Here is a 19432-nt window from a genome sequence, read left to right on the forward strand (position 1 = left end):
TTTCAGAAGTAAGCTGCATCCATGAAACTGAGAACTACCTTCTCCAGCTGGTTCACGAAATTGGACTGCGCCTTCATTCATGTGCTATTTGTAATGGCATACGGTTGACACGTTATGGTCTGTTCAATACTGACTTGGCCTTGCTGCGAAAGCACTGGACTTTGGAATACATATTGAGAAACCTTCAAGACATCCGGCCACTCGTGTCGCAGAAGTTGCTTGAACCTCAGTCACCACATTTGGTTGATGTCAACGATATTAATCAAACAGGTTGTGGTCAACCAAGTTTCTAGACCCACAAATAAAAGAATGCTATCACTTAACAGCCTCTTTTTACAGGCAGTGACCTCTTTGTGGGCTAGGTTTGTGTACACCCACAGTCAGAAGTTTATGGGTGTATTAGCAAAACATTTTACTTCATCGCCGTCTTTCCATGTTTCCTGGAACAAATATATGCAGCCTAATTGTTATTTTGTGACTTACACAGTGCACCTTTAAATCTCGAGCAATACGACTTGAATCCAAGGAAACAATTTTTTAAACAATGTCGCTTTTCATGAATTTTGACAGCAGCTGTACATATTGATTGTAGCAACATAGCATAGTGGGTGAACAAAACAGCGCAACTAAAATGGACCAGGGAAAGGAAAGACGTGCACAAGCGCTTGTGCGTGTCTTTCCTTTCCGTTGCCATGTTTCATTTGTTCAAGAGTATTGATTGTCAGAAGGCCTCTCATTAAACTAAATATTTGATTTCTCTACAGAACAGCCTATGACTAGCCAATCACGTGAGCATCTTCCTATATTGTGAAGTACAGTCAAACCTCACTGTAACGAAACTTTGCAACGAAATAATGGATATAACGAATGAATGGCAATTCCCCTTGGAAGTGCTCATAGAAACCAATGTATTTGATGCCTTGTTTTCATGAAGTAAAATTTTCCCACAAACGGATGTAATGAACCTCAAGCGAACCCCACTCGCCACTTCACGCTTAGTATATCAATTTGTAACGGCGCTGAAAGCCTCTGCATACTCGTTCTACATGGCAAACTGAAATTACTGCACATAATTCCTTCAGCTTCAGCCAGAAGTGTCGGTAAAAATGGCACGGTTAAAATGCAGAAGTTTCTCGTGACTGAAAGTCATACTTCATCTCACAAGTTGTTTGCAGCACTATGAAGGCTGTGGCGATCTGGGCCAACCAGAACAGTGTGCACTGCAAAAAGTTTCTCCGCACCCCTCGCCCCCAAGACTGGTGGCTATATCCCTGGGAAAAAAAGAGCACTAGTGTCCAGCTGCTGCGCTTCGGAGACTCGGCCGACTCAGCGGATGCCATGTTTGCGGATGGAGGCACACCACTTCGCAGCAAGCCTCCACAGTGCTGTGTTCGTGCGGACTCTGCTAATTTTACCAGTGAATGAAACGCTCACTATACTTTCAAAACACCATCCTGAACTACCTCTTCAATCACTGCAATAATTGTTTGAAAAATAGTCGCACTGCTCAAATATTTGAAAGACTGTAGTCATATTTGGCCCTGATTGGATGATAGAGCTCTACCTTTCACAGTTCTGCAAACAACTTCAGCAATGAAGCACAGGTATCAAATATATTTTTTTACTTTGATACAAGGTTGCTTCCAACAATGCTGCATACTTTTCAGCGCGAAAAATGGGGATGAGAGTACGCATTTCTTGGGCGAATGAGTTGTGCTGAACGCAGTAGGCTGCGAATGGCAGCAAGGCTAATGACATTAAATCTGCGTGTGTGACACCATGTGAATGCCATCAATACTTCAGGCAGTAAGCACTTCATGGCATTACATTTGCCCATGTGGCACGGGTATAAGAAAACCGCTCCATGCCGAAAAATATCCATCAGATTCTGAATGTTTTCTTACAAGCTATTCATAACGCACAGCTAATCAATCTACCTGTCACAGAATCATTACTACTGGATAGGCCTTTATCGTTACCGACCATTACCAGGGTAGTTGATTGCTCTAATTTGCTTCACACTGTAGGACTCCAGAACAGGAGGGGGAGGGGGGGGGGGGGCAAAGCAAGGGGAGCGGTCGACCCCCCTTTCCCCCCCTAACCTAAACCAGTCACATCCCAACAAAATTTGTTGACTGAGCCCTCTTCATGGGCATGATTAGCCGAATTGATACAGTCTATGCAGAAGCTTTTTTAATGCACTCGATCTCTCCTCGCGTGTATGTGCATTCAGCGTCAAGCGAACGATACAATGAAAATGGAAACACAAAACGAGACGATTTTAGCTGAAGAATGAATACTAGCGAATTTAATTTTTACCAAAATGATGCAGTGACCTTTGCATTTCAATGAACCCAGTGAGTAATCCTTCTGCAGAACCTAACATTTTGTGTTCTTGTGTTCACGTTTCAGTTATACTCTTTTGCATTTCATTTGGCACTGATGGCACATCTTTGCAAAGGTGCAAATTTCATTGTATGTTTTATATCATTAAACAAATACACCTTTAAACAGTGCAGACTAAGAGAATACAAACAGAAGAACAATTTAACACTTAAAGAAAAACATATTTAATAACTTAAAGCCTTGCCCCCCCCCCCCCTCCCCCTAAAAGAAAAGTTCCAGAGTCCCTGTACATATGGTAAATTGTTGTATCTGTTCAAGAACTTGTATACTTTGACAGTAAAAAAAAAAAAAGCACCAAGTCTGGATCCGTGGCACACTCGGTGCGCAGCAGAGGTAAGTAACACTTGAGCAGACTGCTGTTCGTCAGATTCACAGCATCTTCAATGCGCAGTGGCGTGCAGAAGGCCACGGCGAAACCAAGAAAACCAGATGCCGTGCTGTGACAGCCAAAGGATAAGTGAGATTCTGTCACAGAATGTCGCAGTTGCACAAGTGTGGTAACTATCGGCAAAATGTTTTCTTCGTAAAATGTATACGTGAAGTCGGCTACAAACGGGACATAGTTCAGAGATAAAAGTGCACTGTGTGTACTCATGGAATTTAGGAAATATTCCGAGTGCAGTGTGAGCGGCTGAATAACTTTTGTTCCAACATTCTGCACCTCCAAATTTCCAATGCCTCAACGTGAGCAGACAAATTGTAGAAATATGTTTTGTTTACCTTTGGCAGGACTCGCATGAAACACCCAGGTATTTTGTCAAAACATGTTCAAAGGCAACTTGGCTAGCATCAGAAACCAGAAAGGTGGCTGTGTACACTCACAAAACAAGCCAGTTATTTGTCACAATTAGTTGCATAAACTAGGCATCACAACATTTTCTTTCATTTTCTTTCAATCCTCTGTAATCCCTACTGCTGATCAAGTTGTCCGCAACAAACTGACAGGTATGAATCAATGTTCTATACTTTTCATAATTGGGAACATGGCTGCCTCAGCTCGCTCAACACAAGCCCAATTTTGTCTTGGCATATCCATGTGAAGGAATGTCAGATCAACACACCAGTTTGCAAGTGTAACATTACCATTAAGTTCATCCTATGTGCATTTTTAATAGCTGTGTCCATTGGAAAGATTAGCTACTGCATAGTAATTTCCTGGAACAGGTAATACTCGTATGCAAGAGGGAACCCCAAAAAAATGTTTTGTAGACGTGGAAGGCGCATTGGTACCAACGTTTGATACCAGGCACATGTACTCCAATTCTCTGCACCACTCAATCAAGCAGCATTGTTGGGAGAATGTTTGTTAGATCAGCAAATTTTCTTAAGCCTCTGTCACCCTCTGTTAGTTTAGTGATGGCAGAAATGCAAGAAAAATATGTGCAAACAAATTCCATTTCCTTTTGGAGAAAACAGCAGTTGAGACTGTTGCATTACTTCAAGTGGCTTTCTAGCAGGAGCCAGGCATGGGTTTACAAACATCTTTCCCAGTTCAAATGTTACAACGTGTTGCTTTTAGACCATATGCAACCTGAGCATCTTCACATCTGGATTTTCAAAGGTATATCCAACACACTCAGAAGTGGTTCAGGCAAGCAGAATGCTTCGATCTTATTCCGCATCTCTGCAGGATATCCAAGATGCATCCTCAGGATGGTTTGAGTACACCTAATAGGAATACTTTGCTACAGTTCTTACAAAAGGAGTCTCACTGAATGACTCCTCACAGGATACAAGTGAAATTGCACCTTTTAAGTTTGCTGCTGGTAGCTAGCTAATGACATGAAAGATATCCATTCAGTCTCAATATGACAGTTTTATGTTGATTCCCTGAAGCCTACAAGATGTGATATCACAAGTATACAATCTGTGCTGTAAAGGATTAAAAGAAAGAGCATGAGAAACAATACACTTTTTTTTTATGGCCAACTTTATGTGCATGCATAAATATGGTAGTCTGCATTCCCAGGCCATAAAGAAGAAATGCAGAGATAGCGGAGAAAGTTGCAATATTGCTAAGCTATATTCAAAATGGGTGTTCACTACATTTCCAACAGCCTCTCAGACACCTATTGAAAAGAGCCAAGATGAAACATGCGAGCTTATCAAGTTAAAACACAGGCTGGCATAATCGGTGAATGTCCATTCAAAAACAATCACACCACATCACACCAACAAAAAACAAATCATGCCATATACATCAGGCACACAAATAAAATATAATAACATGAGGAGTGTAGGCATAATTTTGCTCTTGAATTTCAATACCTGAGGTACCCACCTGAGGTACCACATAAAAAATTTAATTTTTTTCCCCACAGTAGTGTACCCCTGCAAGGCTGAGAAGCTTTTAACACAACACTGGTGTGTGAACACTGTTCATCCTGTGTACACGGCATATCCGAGCTCAAAGTATGGGAATGGTTTTTATTGAAGCACATAATGTAGCATAAAAGAACGTCTTGCTGGGCAAGTTGGTAACTGTACATCTTATTGGTTACAGGCGCGAAAACAGACACAACACAAGGTAGAAAGACTGGGCGCTCCGTCCCGTCTTTCTACCTTGTGTTGTGTCTGTTTTCGCGCCTGGAACCAATAAGATGTACACATAATGTAGCAATGCTTTTATTTGTGCAATTGTCTGCAAGCGATTAATTTAGAGCCTAAATTTCCTCATTTAGTATGCACAGTATGCTTAATTCATACTGCCAGCTAAATGCATTAAAAAAAGCTTGAAGTGCAGTGCCTTAGCATTACTGACACCAATAAAATCAACATATACTATCAACATCTTGTGCCTATCTTTCTGGCAGGAGTGAAATACACTGAATAGTGTAGCAGCATTTGTTTGGAGGACAGTGTGGAAAATGTTCACCAGATAAAGCATTTACAATTTTTAAATAAAAAATAAGCCCTTCCATATATCAATTTACCACAAAGGTGAAATATGGCATATATGCTGAAAGAGGACTTTAATAAGCTATGGAAATAGCCTTGCATATCACTTCTGTTTATAAATGGAGTACACTATGCATCTGCATGAAGCACATAAAAGAAAGGAATTTACTAACACAATTCTCACAAAATAGCTGCTGCTTACACTGTACAAGAGTGCCTACACTAAAATAACTAAGAAATAAAGAAAGCTATTATTCAGGTATCCTTCTTGTAGATACTTGCAACTCTACTAAAAGCACTAGTTAACACCGACAATGGGAGCTACCCTCTTGCAGTGTAAACTTCGCTAAAAATTCCCCGGTAATCATACTCCTTTCACTCACAAAGTGCAAGCTCTTCGCTATAACTAAGTAAATACTGAACAAACCTCTAATCTTGTGTTACAAGGCTTAATTCGTTCTCACACAGGCTGACCTTAGAAAGCCTAACAACAGCTTTTGAACTGTTCAATTTAATGCAGTTAATGTTACTTTTTAAATTTGTTTCAAAACCTTTCTCATAATGGAGCAGTTCTCAGGAACTGCACTCAAATTATCTTGCTAGGTATGAACACTAGTGTTCAGGCCAAGTTGCGATTCTTCAGTCGTGAAAGGTGCATAGCTGTTATCAAACAAAGCTTCACTGCTCACCATTTGCCAGCTGCTTATGCCGGAAATGCCAAGTGGCAAACGTTTTTGCTACCAGGAGTGGAAACACAAGTGTAGCATCAGCATAAATTTTAACTGGGTGGGCATCTTTGCGGATTTTTCCCCAGGACACTGCTTCATCAGGTGTTGCACCTGAATCGCTACCATCAAACTCTGCAGCTGTATTCATGTACACAGCAAAATCTGCACCATTTCGCATCATGTTTGAGTTGCAAATGTGGTGTTTTACCAGTCCACCACCTACTATCACCATACCTGATCGCACTGCTTTCACAGCTATGGAATTGATGCGACGAATGTCTTGAGCTATGTCCACAATCAGACCTGGGTTTCGGTACGAATGAAAGTAGATCATGTCACCAAGGGAACCATCCGTTAATGCAGGACAGAACACTGGAATCTTGTTCTTTGCAGCCCAGTAATAAATGGAGCTCTTGTCATTGATTTCATTTCCAAACCTTTCTATCATTTTGGATGGTGACCAGATGGTCCCCTGAGTCTGCTGCTCCTCGAGCATTGCATTAAAAATAGGTATTACCCAGTTCTCAAAAAGGCAGTAATTGTCATTTGGAGCCAGCAAGTTCCCGATGCGATTGATGCCCAAGTCACGGAGAGAGCTCCCTTTCAGGGTGAAGTCGCCAATATAGGTGGGTGCCAAACACTTAATGAGGTCCTCTTCAACACCGCCCGCAGTAGTCACAATGCAATCAACCTGAAAATGAAGCACACGTTTCCGCTGAATATACGTGCACTGGCAAACGTTTACAGCACGAGTAGAAAGCTCGAAAGTGTCTAGTCAGAACTGCGTGAAACAATAACAAGGGAAGGCATCATTTCCATGTCAGTATGAAATCTTACCATTTTGTGTTCCACAAGAAACCTGATAACGTCTCTGACCCCAGCAGACGCCATGTTGGAAGTGTAGCCCAGAAAAATCGTGCAGCCGTACTTTCTACGAATGAATTCATCCGTCTCGCGGTCATCAAGCTGGTCGTTTCCGAGAGGCACAGCTCTGCATTCCAACTAGGTGAAACAAGGAAAAATTCTTCTAAGTGAAACCAAAACGCCGACGGCTCTGGCTCTTCAAAAGCACTAGCAAATATATTAAGAATTCAGTCTGTTATGCAGTCAATCCCACCAAAAACGTCAAAAGAAGAATACTTTCAACTCACCATGCGGTTTATCTCGTTGACAGCTCGGTCAAAATGAGTCGCCTGAAAGCCGGAGCACTTGTAACTTTCCAGGATACGGGCGTAGTCGATGCCATCATTGAAGTCGTAGCCTTTTACTTCAATTTTTTCTGCAACCGGCAATTCACCGGACCTCCTTAACACAGATTCCACAGCAATTGCTGGTTCGCCCTGCGCGTTCATGTTCAAAACAGAGAGTCGGCGTATTCAACGCAGTGCGCTCGTGAAAACAACAAAGCTGTCGGTCACTGCACTGCACGTATAACCGCCTCCAGATGCCGACTTTGAAGCACTCGAAATCGGACAAACATAGCAAAGATAGCGCATGTTGCGAGCCCACAAAGCCGCAGCAGCGAAACAGCAGCTGCAGCGCTAGCAGCGCTATTGAGCAACGCATCATGACCGAGCCGAGCATGGAGCCGAGCCAGAGCCACCAGAGTAAGAAGCGTTTGCGGGTCGGTGGGCTGGAAACGCCGATTGGTCGGTGGGATGCGTGTCTGCGTGACGTTTTTTCGCTTCGCCCTCGTTCTCAACCGGATGTGGGGTCGCCGCGCCTCTCTCGGCCTGTCTCTAGAGTGCCTAGGGAATCGCTAGGGCCGGCCGGCCGGCCGCCGGGCGTGCGTGGTCTGCGGGCATTCTCTTCGTGAGCGTAGGGGGCGGCGCGCGCGTTTCGGAAGCTGTCCAGGTATGGCTTTTTTTTTTTTTTGCGTGGTGCGCTCGTTGGCGCAGCCAGCTGAAATTTCTGTACAGTTCTTGCTTCCACGACATTGCGACGACCCCCAAAAGGCGCTGACCCGCGAGAAATCGCCAGCGACATAAAGGTACGCATTTTATCTCAAACTTCGCTTCATGAAGTGCTGTACCGCTTACCTACACGCCTTGCGCATTCCAGGACCTCGTTTTCCTGCTGCAGGAGCACGTCGTGCTGTTCAAAATTTTGCAACTCCATTACGACGACCCACATAAGGTGCGGTTTGAGGACCGCCGGTGTCGCCATCTGAACCGCCGTCTGACAGCCACGATGAAGCGCTTGTAGGGCGTGCACGTTCTCAATCACGAGGTAAGGGTTGAACAACGTTTTCGCAAGTTTTCTCGTGCAGAACTCGCCAAATTGCGGCGCTTGTAACGTAACTTTTTTTGCAGCATCGTTTCCTAGATGCTTCTGGCGAGCCGATGCTGTCCTTATTTGCCGCGGAACGATACCACGTGGCGAGACGCCACGGCATCGACCCCAGTGCGCCTTTGTTCCTTTGCAGTGGCAAGTCCAGGGTAAAAGTGGCCACGATAATTCTGCCACTACAATCTGCCCTTTAGGATCGCTATCAGCTGTAACGGTAAGTTCAGAAGTTCCGACTCGCGCATTGTGGAAATCGCGCCTGGCCTAAGTTTCCAGCATTCACCCAGTGCAGTGCAGCTTTGTTTAATTCCTTAGAGACTTCTCGCGCTTTGTCGAAATCGACGGCAGCCGTGAAAATTTACATATTAGACCTCGCTACAGCATTATCCCAGCGCAGCGCGCCTTTGTTTCTTTGCGTCGGCAAGCGTTAGAAGCGCGCGCCGTCTCGCGCTTTGTCCAAGTCGGATCTAAAACTCGCGCTAGGCCTCGTTGCCTGGTTGACAAAGTGCACGGCTTTGTTCCTTTCAATGGCAAGCCTCTGTCGCTACAGTCGGCGGCCTTAATTTTTATGATCGCTGTCAGCTTCAACAGCAAGTCCAAAGTTATGACGATCGCGCGGTGTGGAAATCGGCGGTAGAGACAAAAAACTCGTGCTTGTAGCTGCAGACTTACCCAGCTCCAGTGCGCCTTTGTTTATTTCCGTAGCGACTACCCGCGCTTTGTAGAAATCGACGCCAGCCGTGAAATTTTACATATTAGGCCTCGCTACAGCATTAGCGCAGAGCGCCTTCGTTTCTTTGCGTTCTAACTTGTTTGCTCGTTACTTTTGTTCTTTTCAGTCGTTTCCTGAATCTGTCCAAAGAGCCGGGCTAGGTGGATGATTGTTCGCCGTCAGTGGAACCACATGGCGATCGCACTGCATACAGCACGACTTTGGTCCATGTGTTTTTTAAATAAAAACATCAATGTCGAAGGTCGTGCCCGAGGATTGCTTCGATAGCTGGGGCAAAACCATGGGGACCGCACACGCTGTGTCGTCGCTGCCAAGTGAAGAGGCACAAAACGGCTGTCAACCTTAATAAAGGCCCTTCTCGGGGCCGCCTCAGTGTTTCCTGGCAGATCACACGCTTTCCACCCTGTGCACGTGTTCTCCTCATTTCCAATTAAATAGGTCCTTCAAACCCTGCAGAAGGCTTGAATTAGGAACTGCTAATATCAAGATGGTACTTGAGAAACAATAGCGGCTACAATAACAAAGATGAAGAGGGGCTGGAGTTACACGCAAATAAAAAAGGTTGGAGGTACCCAGATAGGCTGAAATGGTTTTGGGCGGGAGTCCTAGTTATTCTATATAGGACTCAAATAATGCATATTCAGCGTTTATCAAGGTTTTTGTAGAAATATATAAAGAACATTAAGCAGTCTAAACGAATAAGAGAACCGTGGATCACGCCAGAGCTCAGAAGAATGATAAAGAGCAAAAACAAGTACCATGCCTTTTTAAATAATCGCTCTCTTGAATATCTTATTTAAAAAAACAAGAAATAATCTAAATGCTGAGCTTAAGCGTGCTAAGACTGTGTATCATCAAAAACTGTTCTCTGATGTTAGAATGAAAAATTCAGACACTGTGTGGAAAGTTGTAGATAACTTGTTACGTCGCAATACGAAAAAGGCGCCAGCTCAACGAATAACCTATAAGGGCTCTGAATTATCCGGTCAGGCTCTGGCTGGCCATTTAAACAGCAATTTTTTAACCACCCATTTACCTATGATGCATCTACCTGAAGTTCCTTCATCTTGTAGCCCTTTCGAAAGCCTTTTCCTTGAGCCCACCAATGAGACCTTTATGAATTTGAATAATAGCAAAGCCTTAGATGTTGACAATATTCAGATAAAACCAGTCAAATATGTACTATCATATATTGCACCTGTGCTTGCATACATCTTCAATTTGTTAATTGAAACGGGAGTTTACCCGGAATAAATGAAGAAAGCAAGAGTGACATTTGTGTTTAAAGGGGTAGATAAAGATGTAGTGTCCAATTATAGACCAATATCTGTGATTCCAGTCTTTTCAAAGGGCTTGGAAAAAGTAATCTTTTCCCGTGTAGTGAACTTTTTTAATGCAAAACAAATCCTGTCTGATGCTCAATTTGGCTTCCGAAGCGGAAAGTCGACGGAAACGGCTTTGTTATCACTTAAGGAATGTATCCTGCGAAACACTGAAGCAGGTATTCTCACGGTCGGACTCTTCATTGATTTTAGTAAGGCTTTCCATTCCCTAAACCATCAAATTTTAACTCATAAACTTTCTCAAAACGGAGTTCGTGGAACACCTTTAGACCTCATGAAATCATACCTGCAAAATCGAAAACAATCTGTCTATATCCACAACCATCAGTCTTCTTTTTTGGCGGTACGAAATGGTGTGCCTCAAAGCAGCATTCTGGGCCCGATGCTTTTTAACATCTATATAAATGACATTGGTCATATGTATGACAAAGCGAAATTTATTATATACGCCGATGATAGCAGTATATTAATCTCTGGTCACGACATAAACAAGTTAATTGAAGAGTGCAACGTAATCCTTACGAAACTAGAGAACTGGTCCTCTTCTAATTGCCTACAAATAAACCCTACAAAGACAAAGGTAATTTTCCGTGCAAGGAACAAGCCAGTCGAACTACAACGCGCTCCTAAATACGCAGGTCAAGAAATTCAAATTGTAGACAGCCACAAAATCCTTGAAGTTACTTTCTCGTCGCATCTCAGGTGGGATCGACATGTGGAAAATATTTGCAAAAAGCTTTCTTCAGTAGCAGGTGTTCTAACACGATGTCGATGGCTCCTTCCCACTCACGTGAAAATTCAAATTTATCATGCTCTTTTCGGTTCCGTAACTCTGTTTGGGCAACACCACAAAAACAAATGTGATAAAAATACAGGTTCTGCAGAAGAAAATGATCCGCTACATTGCAAACCTTCCTTATCTGTCTCTCCAATGCAAACTGCTTTTAGAAATTATAACATCATTCGTTTTGAACATATATATGTTTTTCGCATTTTGAGGTTCTTTTACCATTCTTCTCCTGCTTATAGAGATTTCTTAATACGTACTACACATTTAAGGACCGCTTCGAATCGACTCTACACCTGAAATACCGATCTCTGGTATATTCCATATTTTCGAATTAATTTTAAGCTACAAACGCTTGAACACAATTTACCGACCACTCTTAATAAGCACAAAGTTTTGGATAGTGTTAAACCAAGCGAGTTAAAAATGTATTTTGTTAATATATAGCCAGGTTGCATTTAATGTTCCTTTGTTGTCTGCCGGTGCCATGTATGCCTATTGAGTGTTTCTTTTCTCATTATTTTTCTCGGGTCTTCTCTTTGTTTTCATGCGTCTGTAAACTATTGTTAGCGAACATACATGCTCATTGTTTTCATTGCAGTTCAAAAAATTGAACAAAAAGTAAAAAAAAATAAAGATGGGGGTGCGGGGAGCAGACAGGGATAAGATAGAAGCGTTTGCGGGTCGGTGGGCTGGAAACGCCGATTGGTCGGTGGGATGCGTGTCTGCGTGACGTTTTTTCGCTTCGCCCTCGTTCTCAACCGGATGTGGGGTCGCCGCGCCTCTCTCGGCCTGTCCCTAGAGTGCCTAGGGAATCGCTAGGGCCGGCCGGCCGGCCGCCGGGCGTGCGTGGTCTGCGGGCATTCTCTTCGTGAGCGTAGGGGGCGGCGCGCGCGTTTCGGAAGCTGTCCAGGTATGGCTTTTTTTTTTTTTGCGTGGTGCGCTCGTCGGCGCAGCCAGCTGAAATTTCTGTACAGTTCTTGCTTCCACGACATTGCGACGACCCCCAAAAGGCGCAGACCCGCGAGAAATCGCCAGCGACATAAAGGTACGCATTTTATCTCAAATTTCGCTTCATGAAGTGCTGTACCGCTTACCTACATGCCTTGCGCATTCCAGGACCTCGTTTTCCTGCTGCAGGAGCACGTCGTGCTGGTGTTCAAAATTTTGCAACTCCATTACGACGAACCACATAAGGTGCGGTTTGAGGACCGCCGGCGTCGCCATCTGAACCGCCGTCTGACAGCCACGATGAAGCGCTTGTCGGGCGTGCACGTTCTCAATCACGAGGTAAGGGTTGAACAACGTTTTCGCAAGTTTTCTCGTGCAGAACTCGCCAAATTGCGGCGCTTGTAACGTAACTTTTTTTTCAGCATCGTTTATCCGCTCATACCCAACAAAAACGACTTTTAACAAACGCTTCCTAGACAACATATTCATGGTATGGACGAAAACAGAGGACCAATTCATCCAGTTTATTTCAGCATTTAACAACGTACATCCAAACATCTGTTTCACACACCCTTACTCCACCAGTCAAATTAATTTCTTGGACGTCTCAATTCGAATGGAGAAGGGTACCTTAATCACCAGTGTCTATAGAAAGCCCACGGATAGGCAACAGTACCTTCATTAGAAGAGCTGCCACCCACGCCACTGCAAAACTTCAATTCCATATTCCCAAGCCATCAGATTCAAACGGATCTGCTCACGACCAGAAGACTTCGAAAAAAATTCTAGCCGTATGCGGGAGGTTCTAAGGGACCAATGCTATCCGGCCTCCATTATTGATGATGCCGTTACGAAAGCGGAAGCAACAGATCGTAATGAAATGTTTGGGGATCCCCCATTAGCAACCGCAAATGAACACCGCTCTAATCTCGTCTTAACCTTCGCAAACAACCTTCCTAATGTCAAAAAATCTAAAAAAAACATTTCTACATAATCGAACAAAACGATCGACTGTCAAAAATTTTTCCAACAGTTCTACAGGTTACCTACAGACTACCAAAAAACATGCAGAATTATGTAGTTCACTCTACTGTCAATAAGGGAAAGCCTGTGGTTTGCCTACCTTGCAGGAAGAATCGCTGTCAAGTTTGCCAGCACATGCGGACAACAACACTAGCTCAAAGCACACACTCTAACTTCAAACACTCCATCCGTGAAAACTTGAACTGTGACAGTAGTAACGTAGTATGCATGCTCGAGTGTGGCGATTGTCAGATGCAATACATTGTCCAAACAGAGAATTCCTTCCCAATTAGATTCAACAACCACCGCGCGCACACCAGATCTCTTCCTCTCCTCCCCCTGTCGAAACATCTTTCCCAGGAAGGTCACGAGTTTCACAAACTAAAAGTTACGCTGCTACAGAGCGGCTTCCAAAATGCCCGTGAGCGTGAGCAACGAGAGTCATACTTTATATATCTGTTTAATACTGTGCAGGCCGGTATAAATGAAAACCCTGGTACTCTCTCCACACTTCAGAGATCATAGTCCTAGCCCTACTGAAATTCACAGCACCCGGACTGCATCGCCTGAGGTCATGCCAATTTGCGTGCTTGCTTCCACATGCCGCCCTTCTCCTCCCCTTGCCAGTCTTTCTTGCTCATGACCAGAGAAAACGGTTATGAGAGCAAAGCATATTGCCTATTCCCCCTCAACTTTTTATATTTTTTATATATTTTATTTATTTCTTTTTTCCTGCTTTGCAGATAATAGAGCGTGATGCTCCATATAGGGCAGTAACCCATTGCAATAACGCACACTTGGGCGATTTCGCGCCTTCGTTCCGCATTTTCTTTCTGTTACTCTCCCCACTCTCTCTCAGTTTTTAGGAAGGAGCCCTCTTTTTGTTTCCGCGACGGAAAGCGGGCGGAGGCACGTTCGACGCATCTTCGCGTTTCGTAACTTCTCTTAATTGAGGTCTCCTTCGTATTAAAATTGCGCTCGTGGCGGGAGGCGTTCCGGAAAGACGCTGACCTCCGACGCCGCGCGATTGCAGAAGCATCTATAGCTTTGCGCCGGGATGCAGGAAACTCAGGCGCCAGACGCCTCTAAGTAGGTAGAAAACAGTGCCTTCCACTGGTTCCATGGTATTGGTGGCTGATCCGGGGTTTTCAGGAATGTACGAGGGGGCGTAAGATCCCGTGAAACTCATAGTAAAGATTTACCTCGTCGGCACGTTGTTGTATTGTAGATGCAAGATCAAACGACACACCGGAGCGAGCGATGTCATGCTGACGCCAAGTTTCCTCCGACCCCCCCCCCCCCCCCCCCTCTACTTTTCCTGCGTCACGTATACGCGGTGTCAAGCAACATGCATGTGACTGAAACTGATACTCTGAAGAAGAGAAACTGAAAGTAAGAGAATTGAATTTGAAAATAAGAGAAGAGAAACTGAAACTGCCGCACAGTTCATTACCTGATGGACACAACAGTATCACGTATTGCTTAACGTCTTCATAAAACCACTGTTTGTTCGTCTATAACATTAGCAGCATTAGCATATGTTTGCTATTAATGACACCCAGGTAATGAACATGATTTACCAACTTAAGTAGTGTTGGTTCTGGTGTAACGCACGAATAATTTATAGACATGCCTTTGTGTATACGCCAGAAATTAAATTGTGAAGCAAGCCTTGAAACTGCCTGTGCATTTCTCATAAAAAAAGAAAAAAAATTATCTTGCTTTCATAGCATGCGTGTCATCTATATCAGATGTGATTGTAATCTTGAGCTATAACTTGAAATGACCCAGGCTGGCTGCCATGAAAAATCACTTTTTTAATTGTTCAACAAACATCATAACTCATTTATGTCACGAAAGGAATGAAATGCTTCACTTATGTCTCATTGCTTTGGTACAGTCATGGTTCATTATGCAATGTAAAATCTGATTTAGGAATATTTTGTTACTTGTTGCATGGTTTGTTCCTGAAATTCAGCACATCCGCCAGTGTTGCGTTCCCGCGTGGTTTTCTTTTTTGTTAATTGAGTACAGATGAATAGCCACCGGATTCTTCGCCGATCGCCCAGTGTGGGTATGTGCGATCTTTTGATAGGCTAACAACAACAGCAACATTGGCCAGGCTATCAGCTTCCGCAAGTTAGGTTCACGCAAGCTCCGCTTCAGGTTGATCTGATCTCCTTGCAACGAGTTGCTGATACGCAGGCTGACCCCGTCTTCTATTACGACCATATTGACCCGTTCCATGCGAAACATATGCCCGCAAATATCCTAAATGGTCTTCTTTCTGAACACCTACACAATTTTCCTCATCATACTGTTCTCTCCACTGATGCCTCCGGCAGCATTCAGAAGGCGGCGATTGGGATATATTCGCAGGATCTGGCTTGGAGCTATTCCGTTCGTATCCCTGATTATACTTCTAAATTCTTCGTAGAGTTTTTGGCTATTGGTTTGGTTCTTCTCAAAATTCCCAGACATGTAGCACGGGTTCTTATTCTTGCAGACTGCCTTTCAGTTTTAGGCTCTCTCCAAAACTCCGGAAAATCTTTATTGAATCGGCCGCTTAGGTTTTTTGTTCCGTGCACAGTGCGTGAGATCCGCTTTGTCCGGGTACCTACAGGCATTCGGGTGTCTATTTTAACGAGGTGGCTGATTTATTGACAAGGTCAGCTCTCAGCGCTCCTGTAATCTTAATCTATCCCGTCCCTCACCTCATTCTGTTGGAAACTTCACGTTTCCAGTGGTTCCAACATATTTCAGCCAGCTTGAGTGATCCGTTGCTCAATACCGTGGATTTTCACCACTTAAAGTACCCATGGGATGTCCGGTGGTGTAAATCAAGGCGTTTTGAGGTGTCAATGACGCTTCTGCGATGCAGAATCCCTCACTTAAATTTGTACTTACGCAGATACGGGTTCCCTGCGACAAACCTTTGTGTCTCATGTGGGCAAGTTGAAACATTAGACCATTTTCTCCTCTCTTGCCGGCGGTTGTTCAAGGAAATCAGTATTTGGAGGTCCCTCTTCCAGTCTCTTCCAGTTCTTCTCTCGTTCGGTGCGAGCGCCAAGGAATTCCCGTTAAGCAGTGTTTGTGGCTACCTTCATGATTACATAAGTGCAACTGATCGGTTACCTTGTTAGCTGTATACAAAATTCTGTCTCATGTCCGAAATGCTTGGTTCTATTCCTGGTAATTCATATTTCTTAAATTTAATTGAATTTTCCTATCTTTATCTTGATTCAGTCTTCTACGCCGCCGCCTCACGTCTTTTTTCCCGTGCAAATACTTCATTGGCAAATCTCCACTGTACCTTGGCCAATCCCCCCGCGTGGGTATGTGCCATATTTACTGAGGTGAATAAGAAGAGTGTGGACTACAAATACTATCTGTACTTGTGCTCTATGTGTTTTTTTTTGTCTGTTTGCAATGTAAGCCATTACTAGGTGGAAAGGCATGCACGTAATGGACATACCCTGTGCACATGAATGCGGAAAGCTGGCCATGGTTGTCCAAGCATTGCCAACAAAGCAACGGGACCTTCAAGAAACAGGATAGGGTTGTGACCCCCCACATGCAATGATTTTCATACAATTTGAAAATGTGGCAATTTACAGCAGTCCCGTGGTTATATTGTTGCAAAACAAGCCAGCTCATTTAGGCGGAAACATTTTTAGAGGCTGCCAAAAAGGAACATGTCAAAAAGTTACACATAGCATCCTGTTTCATTGATGTTGTTTATATGTGTGGTAAACGATATGAACAAGCATCTCTTTGTTGGTTAACTGCATGCTTTGCTATCCACGCACTGCCATGCAGTACATACACAATCACAGTTCAGTGGCTGCAGAGCGGTCTGCAACCAGTAACTTGCAACTATACTATGCAGCAAGCTTCTTTGCACGGTATTTGTTATATTTATCGAACGATGAGATGGAATTGGTATGGCTATTTCTACACAGTGCATTTCCAAAAGACTCCTTTCTGCCATACTGTACTTTTTACCCAAAAAGCTTCTTACAGAGCCGGTCCACTACTCCATAGCGACCTGGCCAATACCGGGTTCCCCCGGGGTCACCATATCGACGCCCAGCTTAGCGCGGACACCCGATCGACATAGGTCAACATGGAGCAGGGCATCTATATGTTGGTACAACTTTTTTCAGGCATTACAACTGATGTACCGATGTGTTTGGTACTAATTCATCTTCAGACCTTTCATGTCTGTCGGGTAAAAAAAAATACGAAATAATAGTTGGCTGCATTAGTTTTCACTGAGATAACTAGCATCACACAGCATGCTCTTGAAATTCCTCTAGCTGTCTGTAATTGGCTTCATTGTATAGCTTCATACTTGTTTAATTTAATCTCTGCACACTGCTCTTTTCACCGCACATGGCGACATGACACGCGGAGCCCCGTGGCAATGGGCGAGGAGGATTCAGAGGTCGGCTGCTACTTCTCTGGAGTCCAAACGCAGCTATAGGCACCTGCAAGTCACGGTTAATTTCGGAAAGGCAGCTTTCCCCGCTTCCTTTCGTCGTCTTGTCCGTCGTGCGTCGCGTGTCGCGGCGAACCCGACAAAGGGGAGGCCATCAACCCCCTTTCCCTCCCCCTCCCCTCCTGAAGCAGAGGGAAGATCCCACAAATAATGCCGAAAGTGAAGCCACCGGAAGTTTGGTGGCATGTCTCGGAAGTCAGCCTTTGGCAGTGCACGAAATCGGACCTCAGCACGGTTTTTCAGTTTTAGTTTTCATTTTCCCCTTAGCATTTTGTCTTTTCGGCGTTCTCGTATTTTTCACGACAATGCCTACCTATTGCACCGTCAACTGCATGAGGAGAGCAGCAACGTCTTCGGGAAAGACGTTTTAAAAATAAGGGTCCATTGAATCGCAATGGGACGACACTAGCAGACGTCAGGACGTCGTTACACACAGTACGTACGGAGCCTCGTCTGCTCAGCTCTGTGTCGTCCCGTTGCGCTAGCGTCGCCAGCTCTGCTCTTTGTTGTGATGCACGTTGTCGCTCTCTAAGGCCAAGTTATACCATCGATGGGGGATAAATTTAAGAAAGAATAGGTGGAAACCCGGCAGCCGACTTTGCAGTGACCATTTTACCGAATCATGTTTAGACCAAACAGGAGCGAGGGCGAGGACACTATCTGCTGAAGTGCCGACGGTGTTATGCTGGTTCACATTAGCGCGTCCAAAAGGTATATGGTACTGCTTTTTCGTTGGAGTGTACCAAGTACGTTGTGTATCTGTACTAAATTATGCCTGAATTGGTTTTTATTCGTGATGCTCGGGGCAGTTGATTTCCAACAGCGCTTGTCAGATGCGCTGCTGCATTCGTCTTTCTCGTCAGTCGTTTCTCTCGTGCTGTGTCGATGAAACGTGGATGTGCTATGGAGTTAGGTTAAAAGCACGCCTGGAAGGTAATTGACACCATAAAGCGATAAACATCAACTGCCATCGATGAGAAGAGACATCGTCCGCCACCAATCCGAAACTGAAACTGCGGCAGCTGTATAACGAGTGGCACTTCGAGTGTCAGGATTACCGCGCCATAGTTCGCTTTTTCTTTGCAAAGCAAAAATTTGCATCTAAGATGACCTAGACTCATCGTGATTCCACTACTTGTCCTAATTACGCTCGGAAGACAAGAACCAGATAAAAACACAGTGTTTAACGCACGTACCCCTTCGCCACGGCATGGTGAGACCTGCATGCCTGTTTTCTTCGGTTTCTCTGAAATTACAGTGTTCCTCGAACAATGCTCACATATCTCGCGTTGAGCTTGCTTATTCCTTTGATATTGCAGCAGACTTTACACGAAAACAACGCGAGAACTGAGTACGGAATGGGGAAAGACGCGACATTTTGCATTGAAATAAAGAGCAGACACCAAACTTCTGAGACATGCCAACCAGCTTACGGTGGCTTCACTTGCTCCCACTTCGGAATGTAGGAATGCGGCATCCAGTCACCTAGTGGAGATCAGTGACATCCCCCCCCCTCCCCCTCCGGCTTTTAATCTGCCTCCTCCGATTTACTGAAACATGCATCCTATTTTCTCCGCAGTTTTTTTTTGTTCTTTGTGCCAAGTTGCGCACCGAGCCGGTGTCTTATTGCAGCGCTAAAGAATTTTAAAATTTTCGGGCAACCTTGAGTGTGTGACGTAAGCATTCTGGTTAGCGCCCGCTCCCTCCGGCCTTTGCTATGCATGTACGAAGCCGATACACTTCAATATTCTATCGATATTACTGCGACATATGATT

General features: G+C 44.3%; 2 protein-coding genes across 4 annotated transcripts in view; one reads left to right on the forward strand and one right to left on the reverse strand.

The window, feature by feature from the left end:
* Nucleotides 1-325, forward strand: part of LOC144114964 (pseudouridylate synthase TRUB2, mitochondrial) — a 29130-nt gene extending 28805 nt beyond the window's left edge. Inside the window, exon 7 of one of the 3 annotated variants that reach the window (XM_077649036.1) lies at nucleotides 7-325. In XM_077649036.1, coding sequence (XP_077505162.1) covers nucleotides 7-293 — 287 coding nt within the window. In that variant the 3' untranslated portion in view covers nucleotides 294-325. The remainder of the gene's footprint in view (nucleotides 1-6) is intronic. The other 2 variants (XM_077649038.1, XM_077649037.1) reach the window with 2 other exon arrangements.
* A 3458-nt stretch (nucleotides 326-3783) lies between these two features.
* On the reverse strand, nucleotides 3784-7573 carry Dhps (Deoxyhypusine synthase). The gene is made up of 3 exons (XM_077649035.1): nucleotides 7184-7573; nucleotides 6870-7034; nucleotides 3784-6723 (listed from the first exon to the last, which is right to left on the reverse strand). Exons 1-3 carry the CDS (start codon nucleotides 7382-7384, stop codon nucleotides 5983-5985), a joined length of 1107 nt encoding a protein of 368 aa, XP_077505161.1. The 5' UTR covers nucleotides 7385-7573; the 3' UTR covers nucleotides 3784-5982.
* Nucleotides 7574-19432: the final 11859 nt, after the last annotated feature.

Source organism: Amblyomma americanum, chromosome 1 (genome assembly GCF_052857255.1).
Source record: "Amblyomma americanum isolate KBUSLIRL-KWMA chromosome 1, ASM5285725v1, whole genome shotgun sequence".
In the NCBI taxonomy this organism is placed as follows: Eukaryota; Metazoa; Arthropoda; class Arachnida; order Ixodida; family Ixodidae; genus Amblyomma; species Amblyomma americanum.

Excerpts from the sequence above, each read along its gene's own strand:
- Dhps (XM_077649035.1), bottom strand. The coding sequence starts at position 7,384 with ATGAACGCGCAGGGCGAACCAGCAATTGCTGTGGAATCTGTGTTAAGG. Across the intron at positions 7,035-7,183 it reads TCAACGAGATAAACCGCATG|TTGGAATGCAGAGCTGTGCC; the intron begins GTGAGTTGAAAG and ends TGTTTCACCTAG. Across the intron at positions 6,724-6,869 it reads TTCTTGTGGAACACAAAATG|GTTGATTGCATTGTGACTAC; the intron begins GTAAGATTTCAT and ends CTTCATTTTCAG.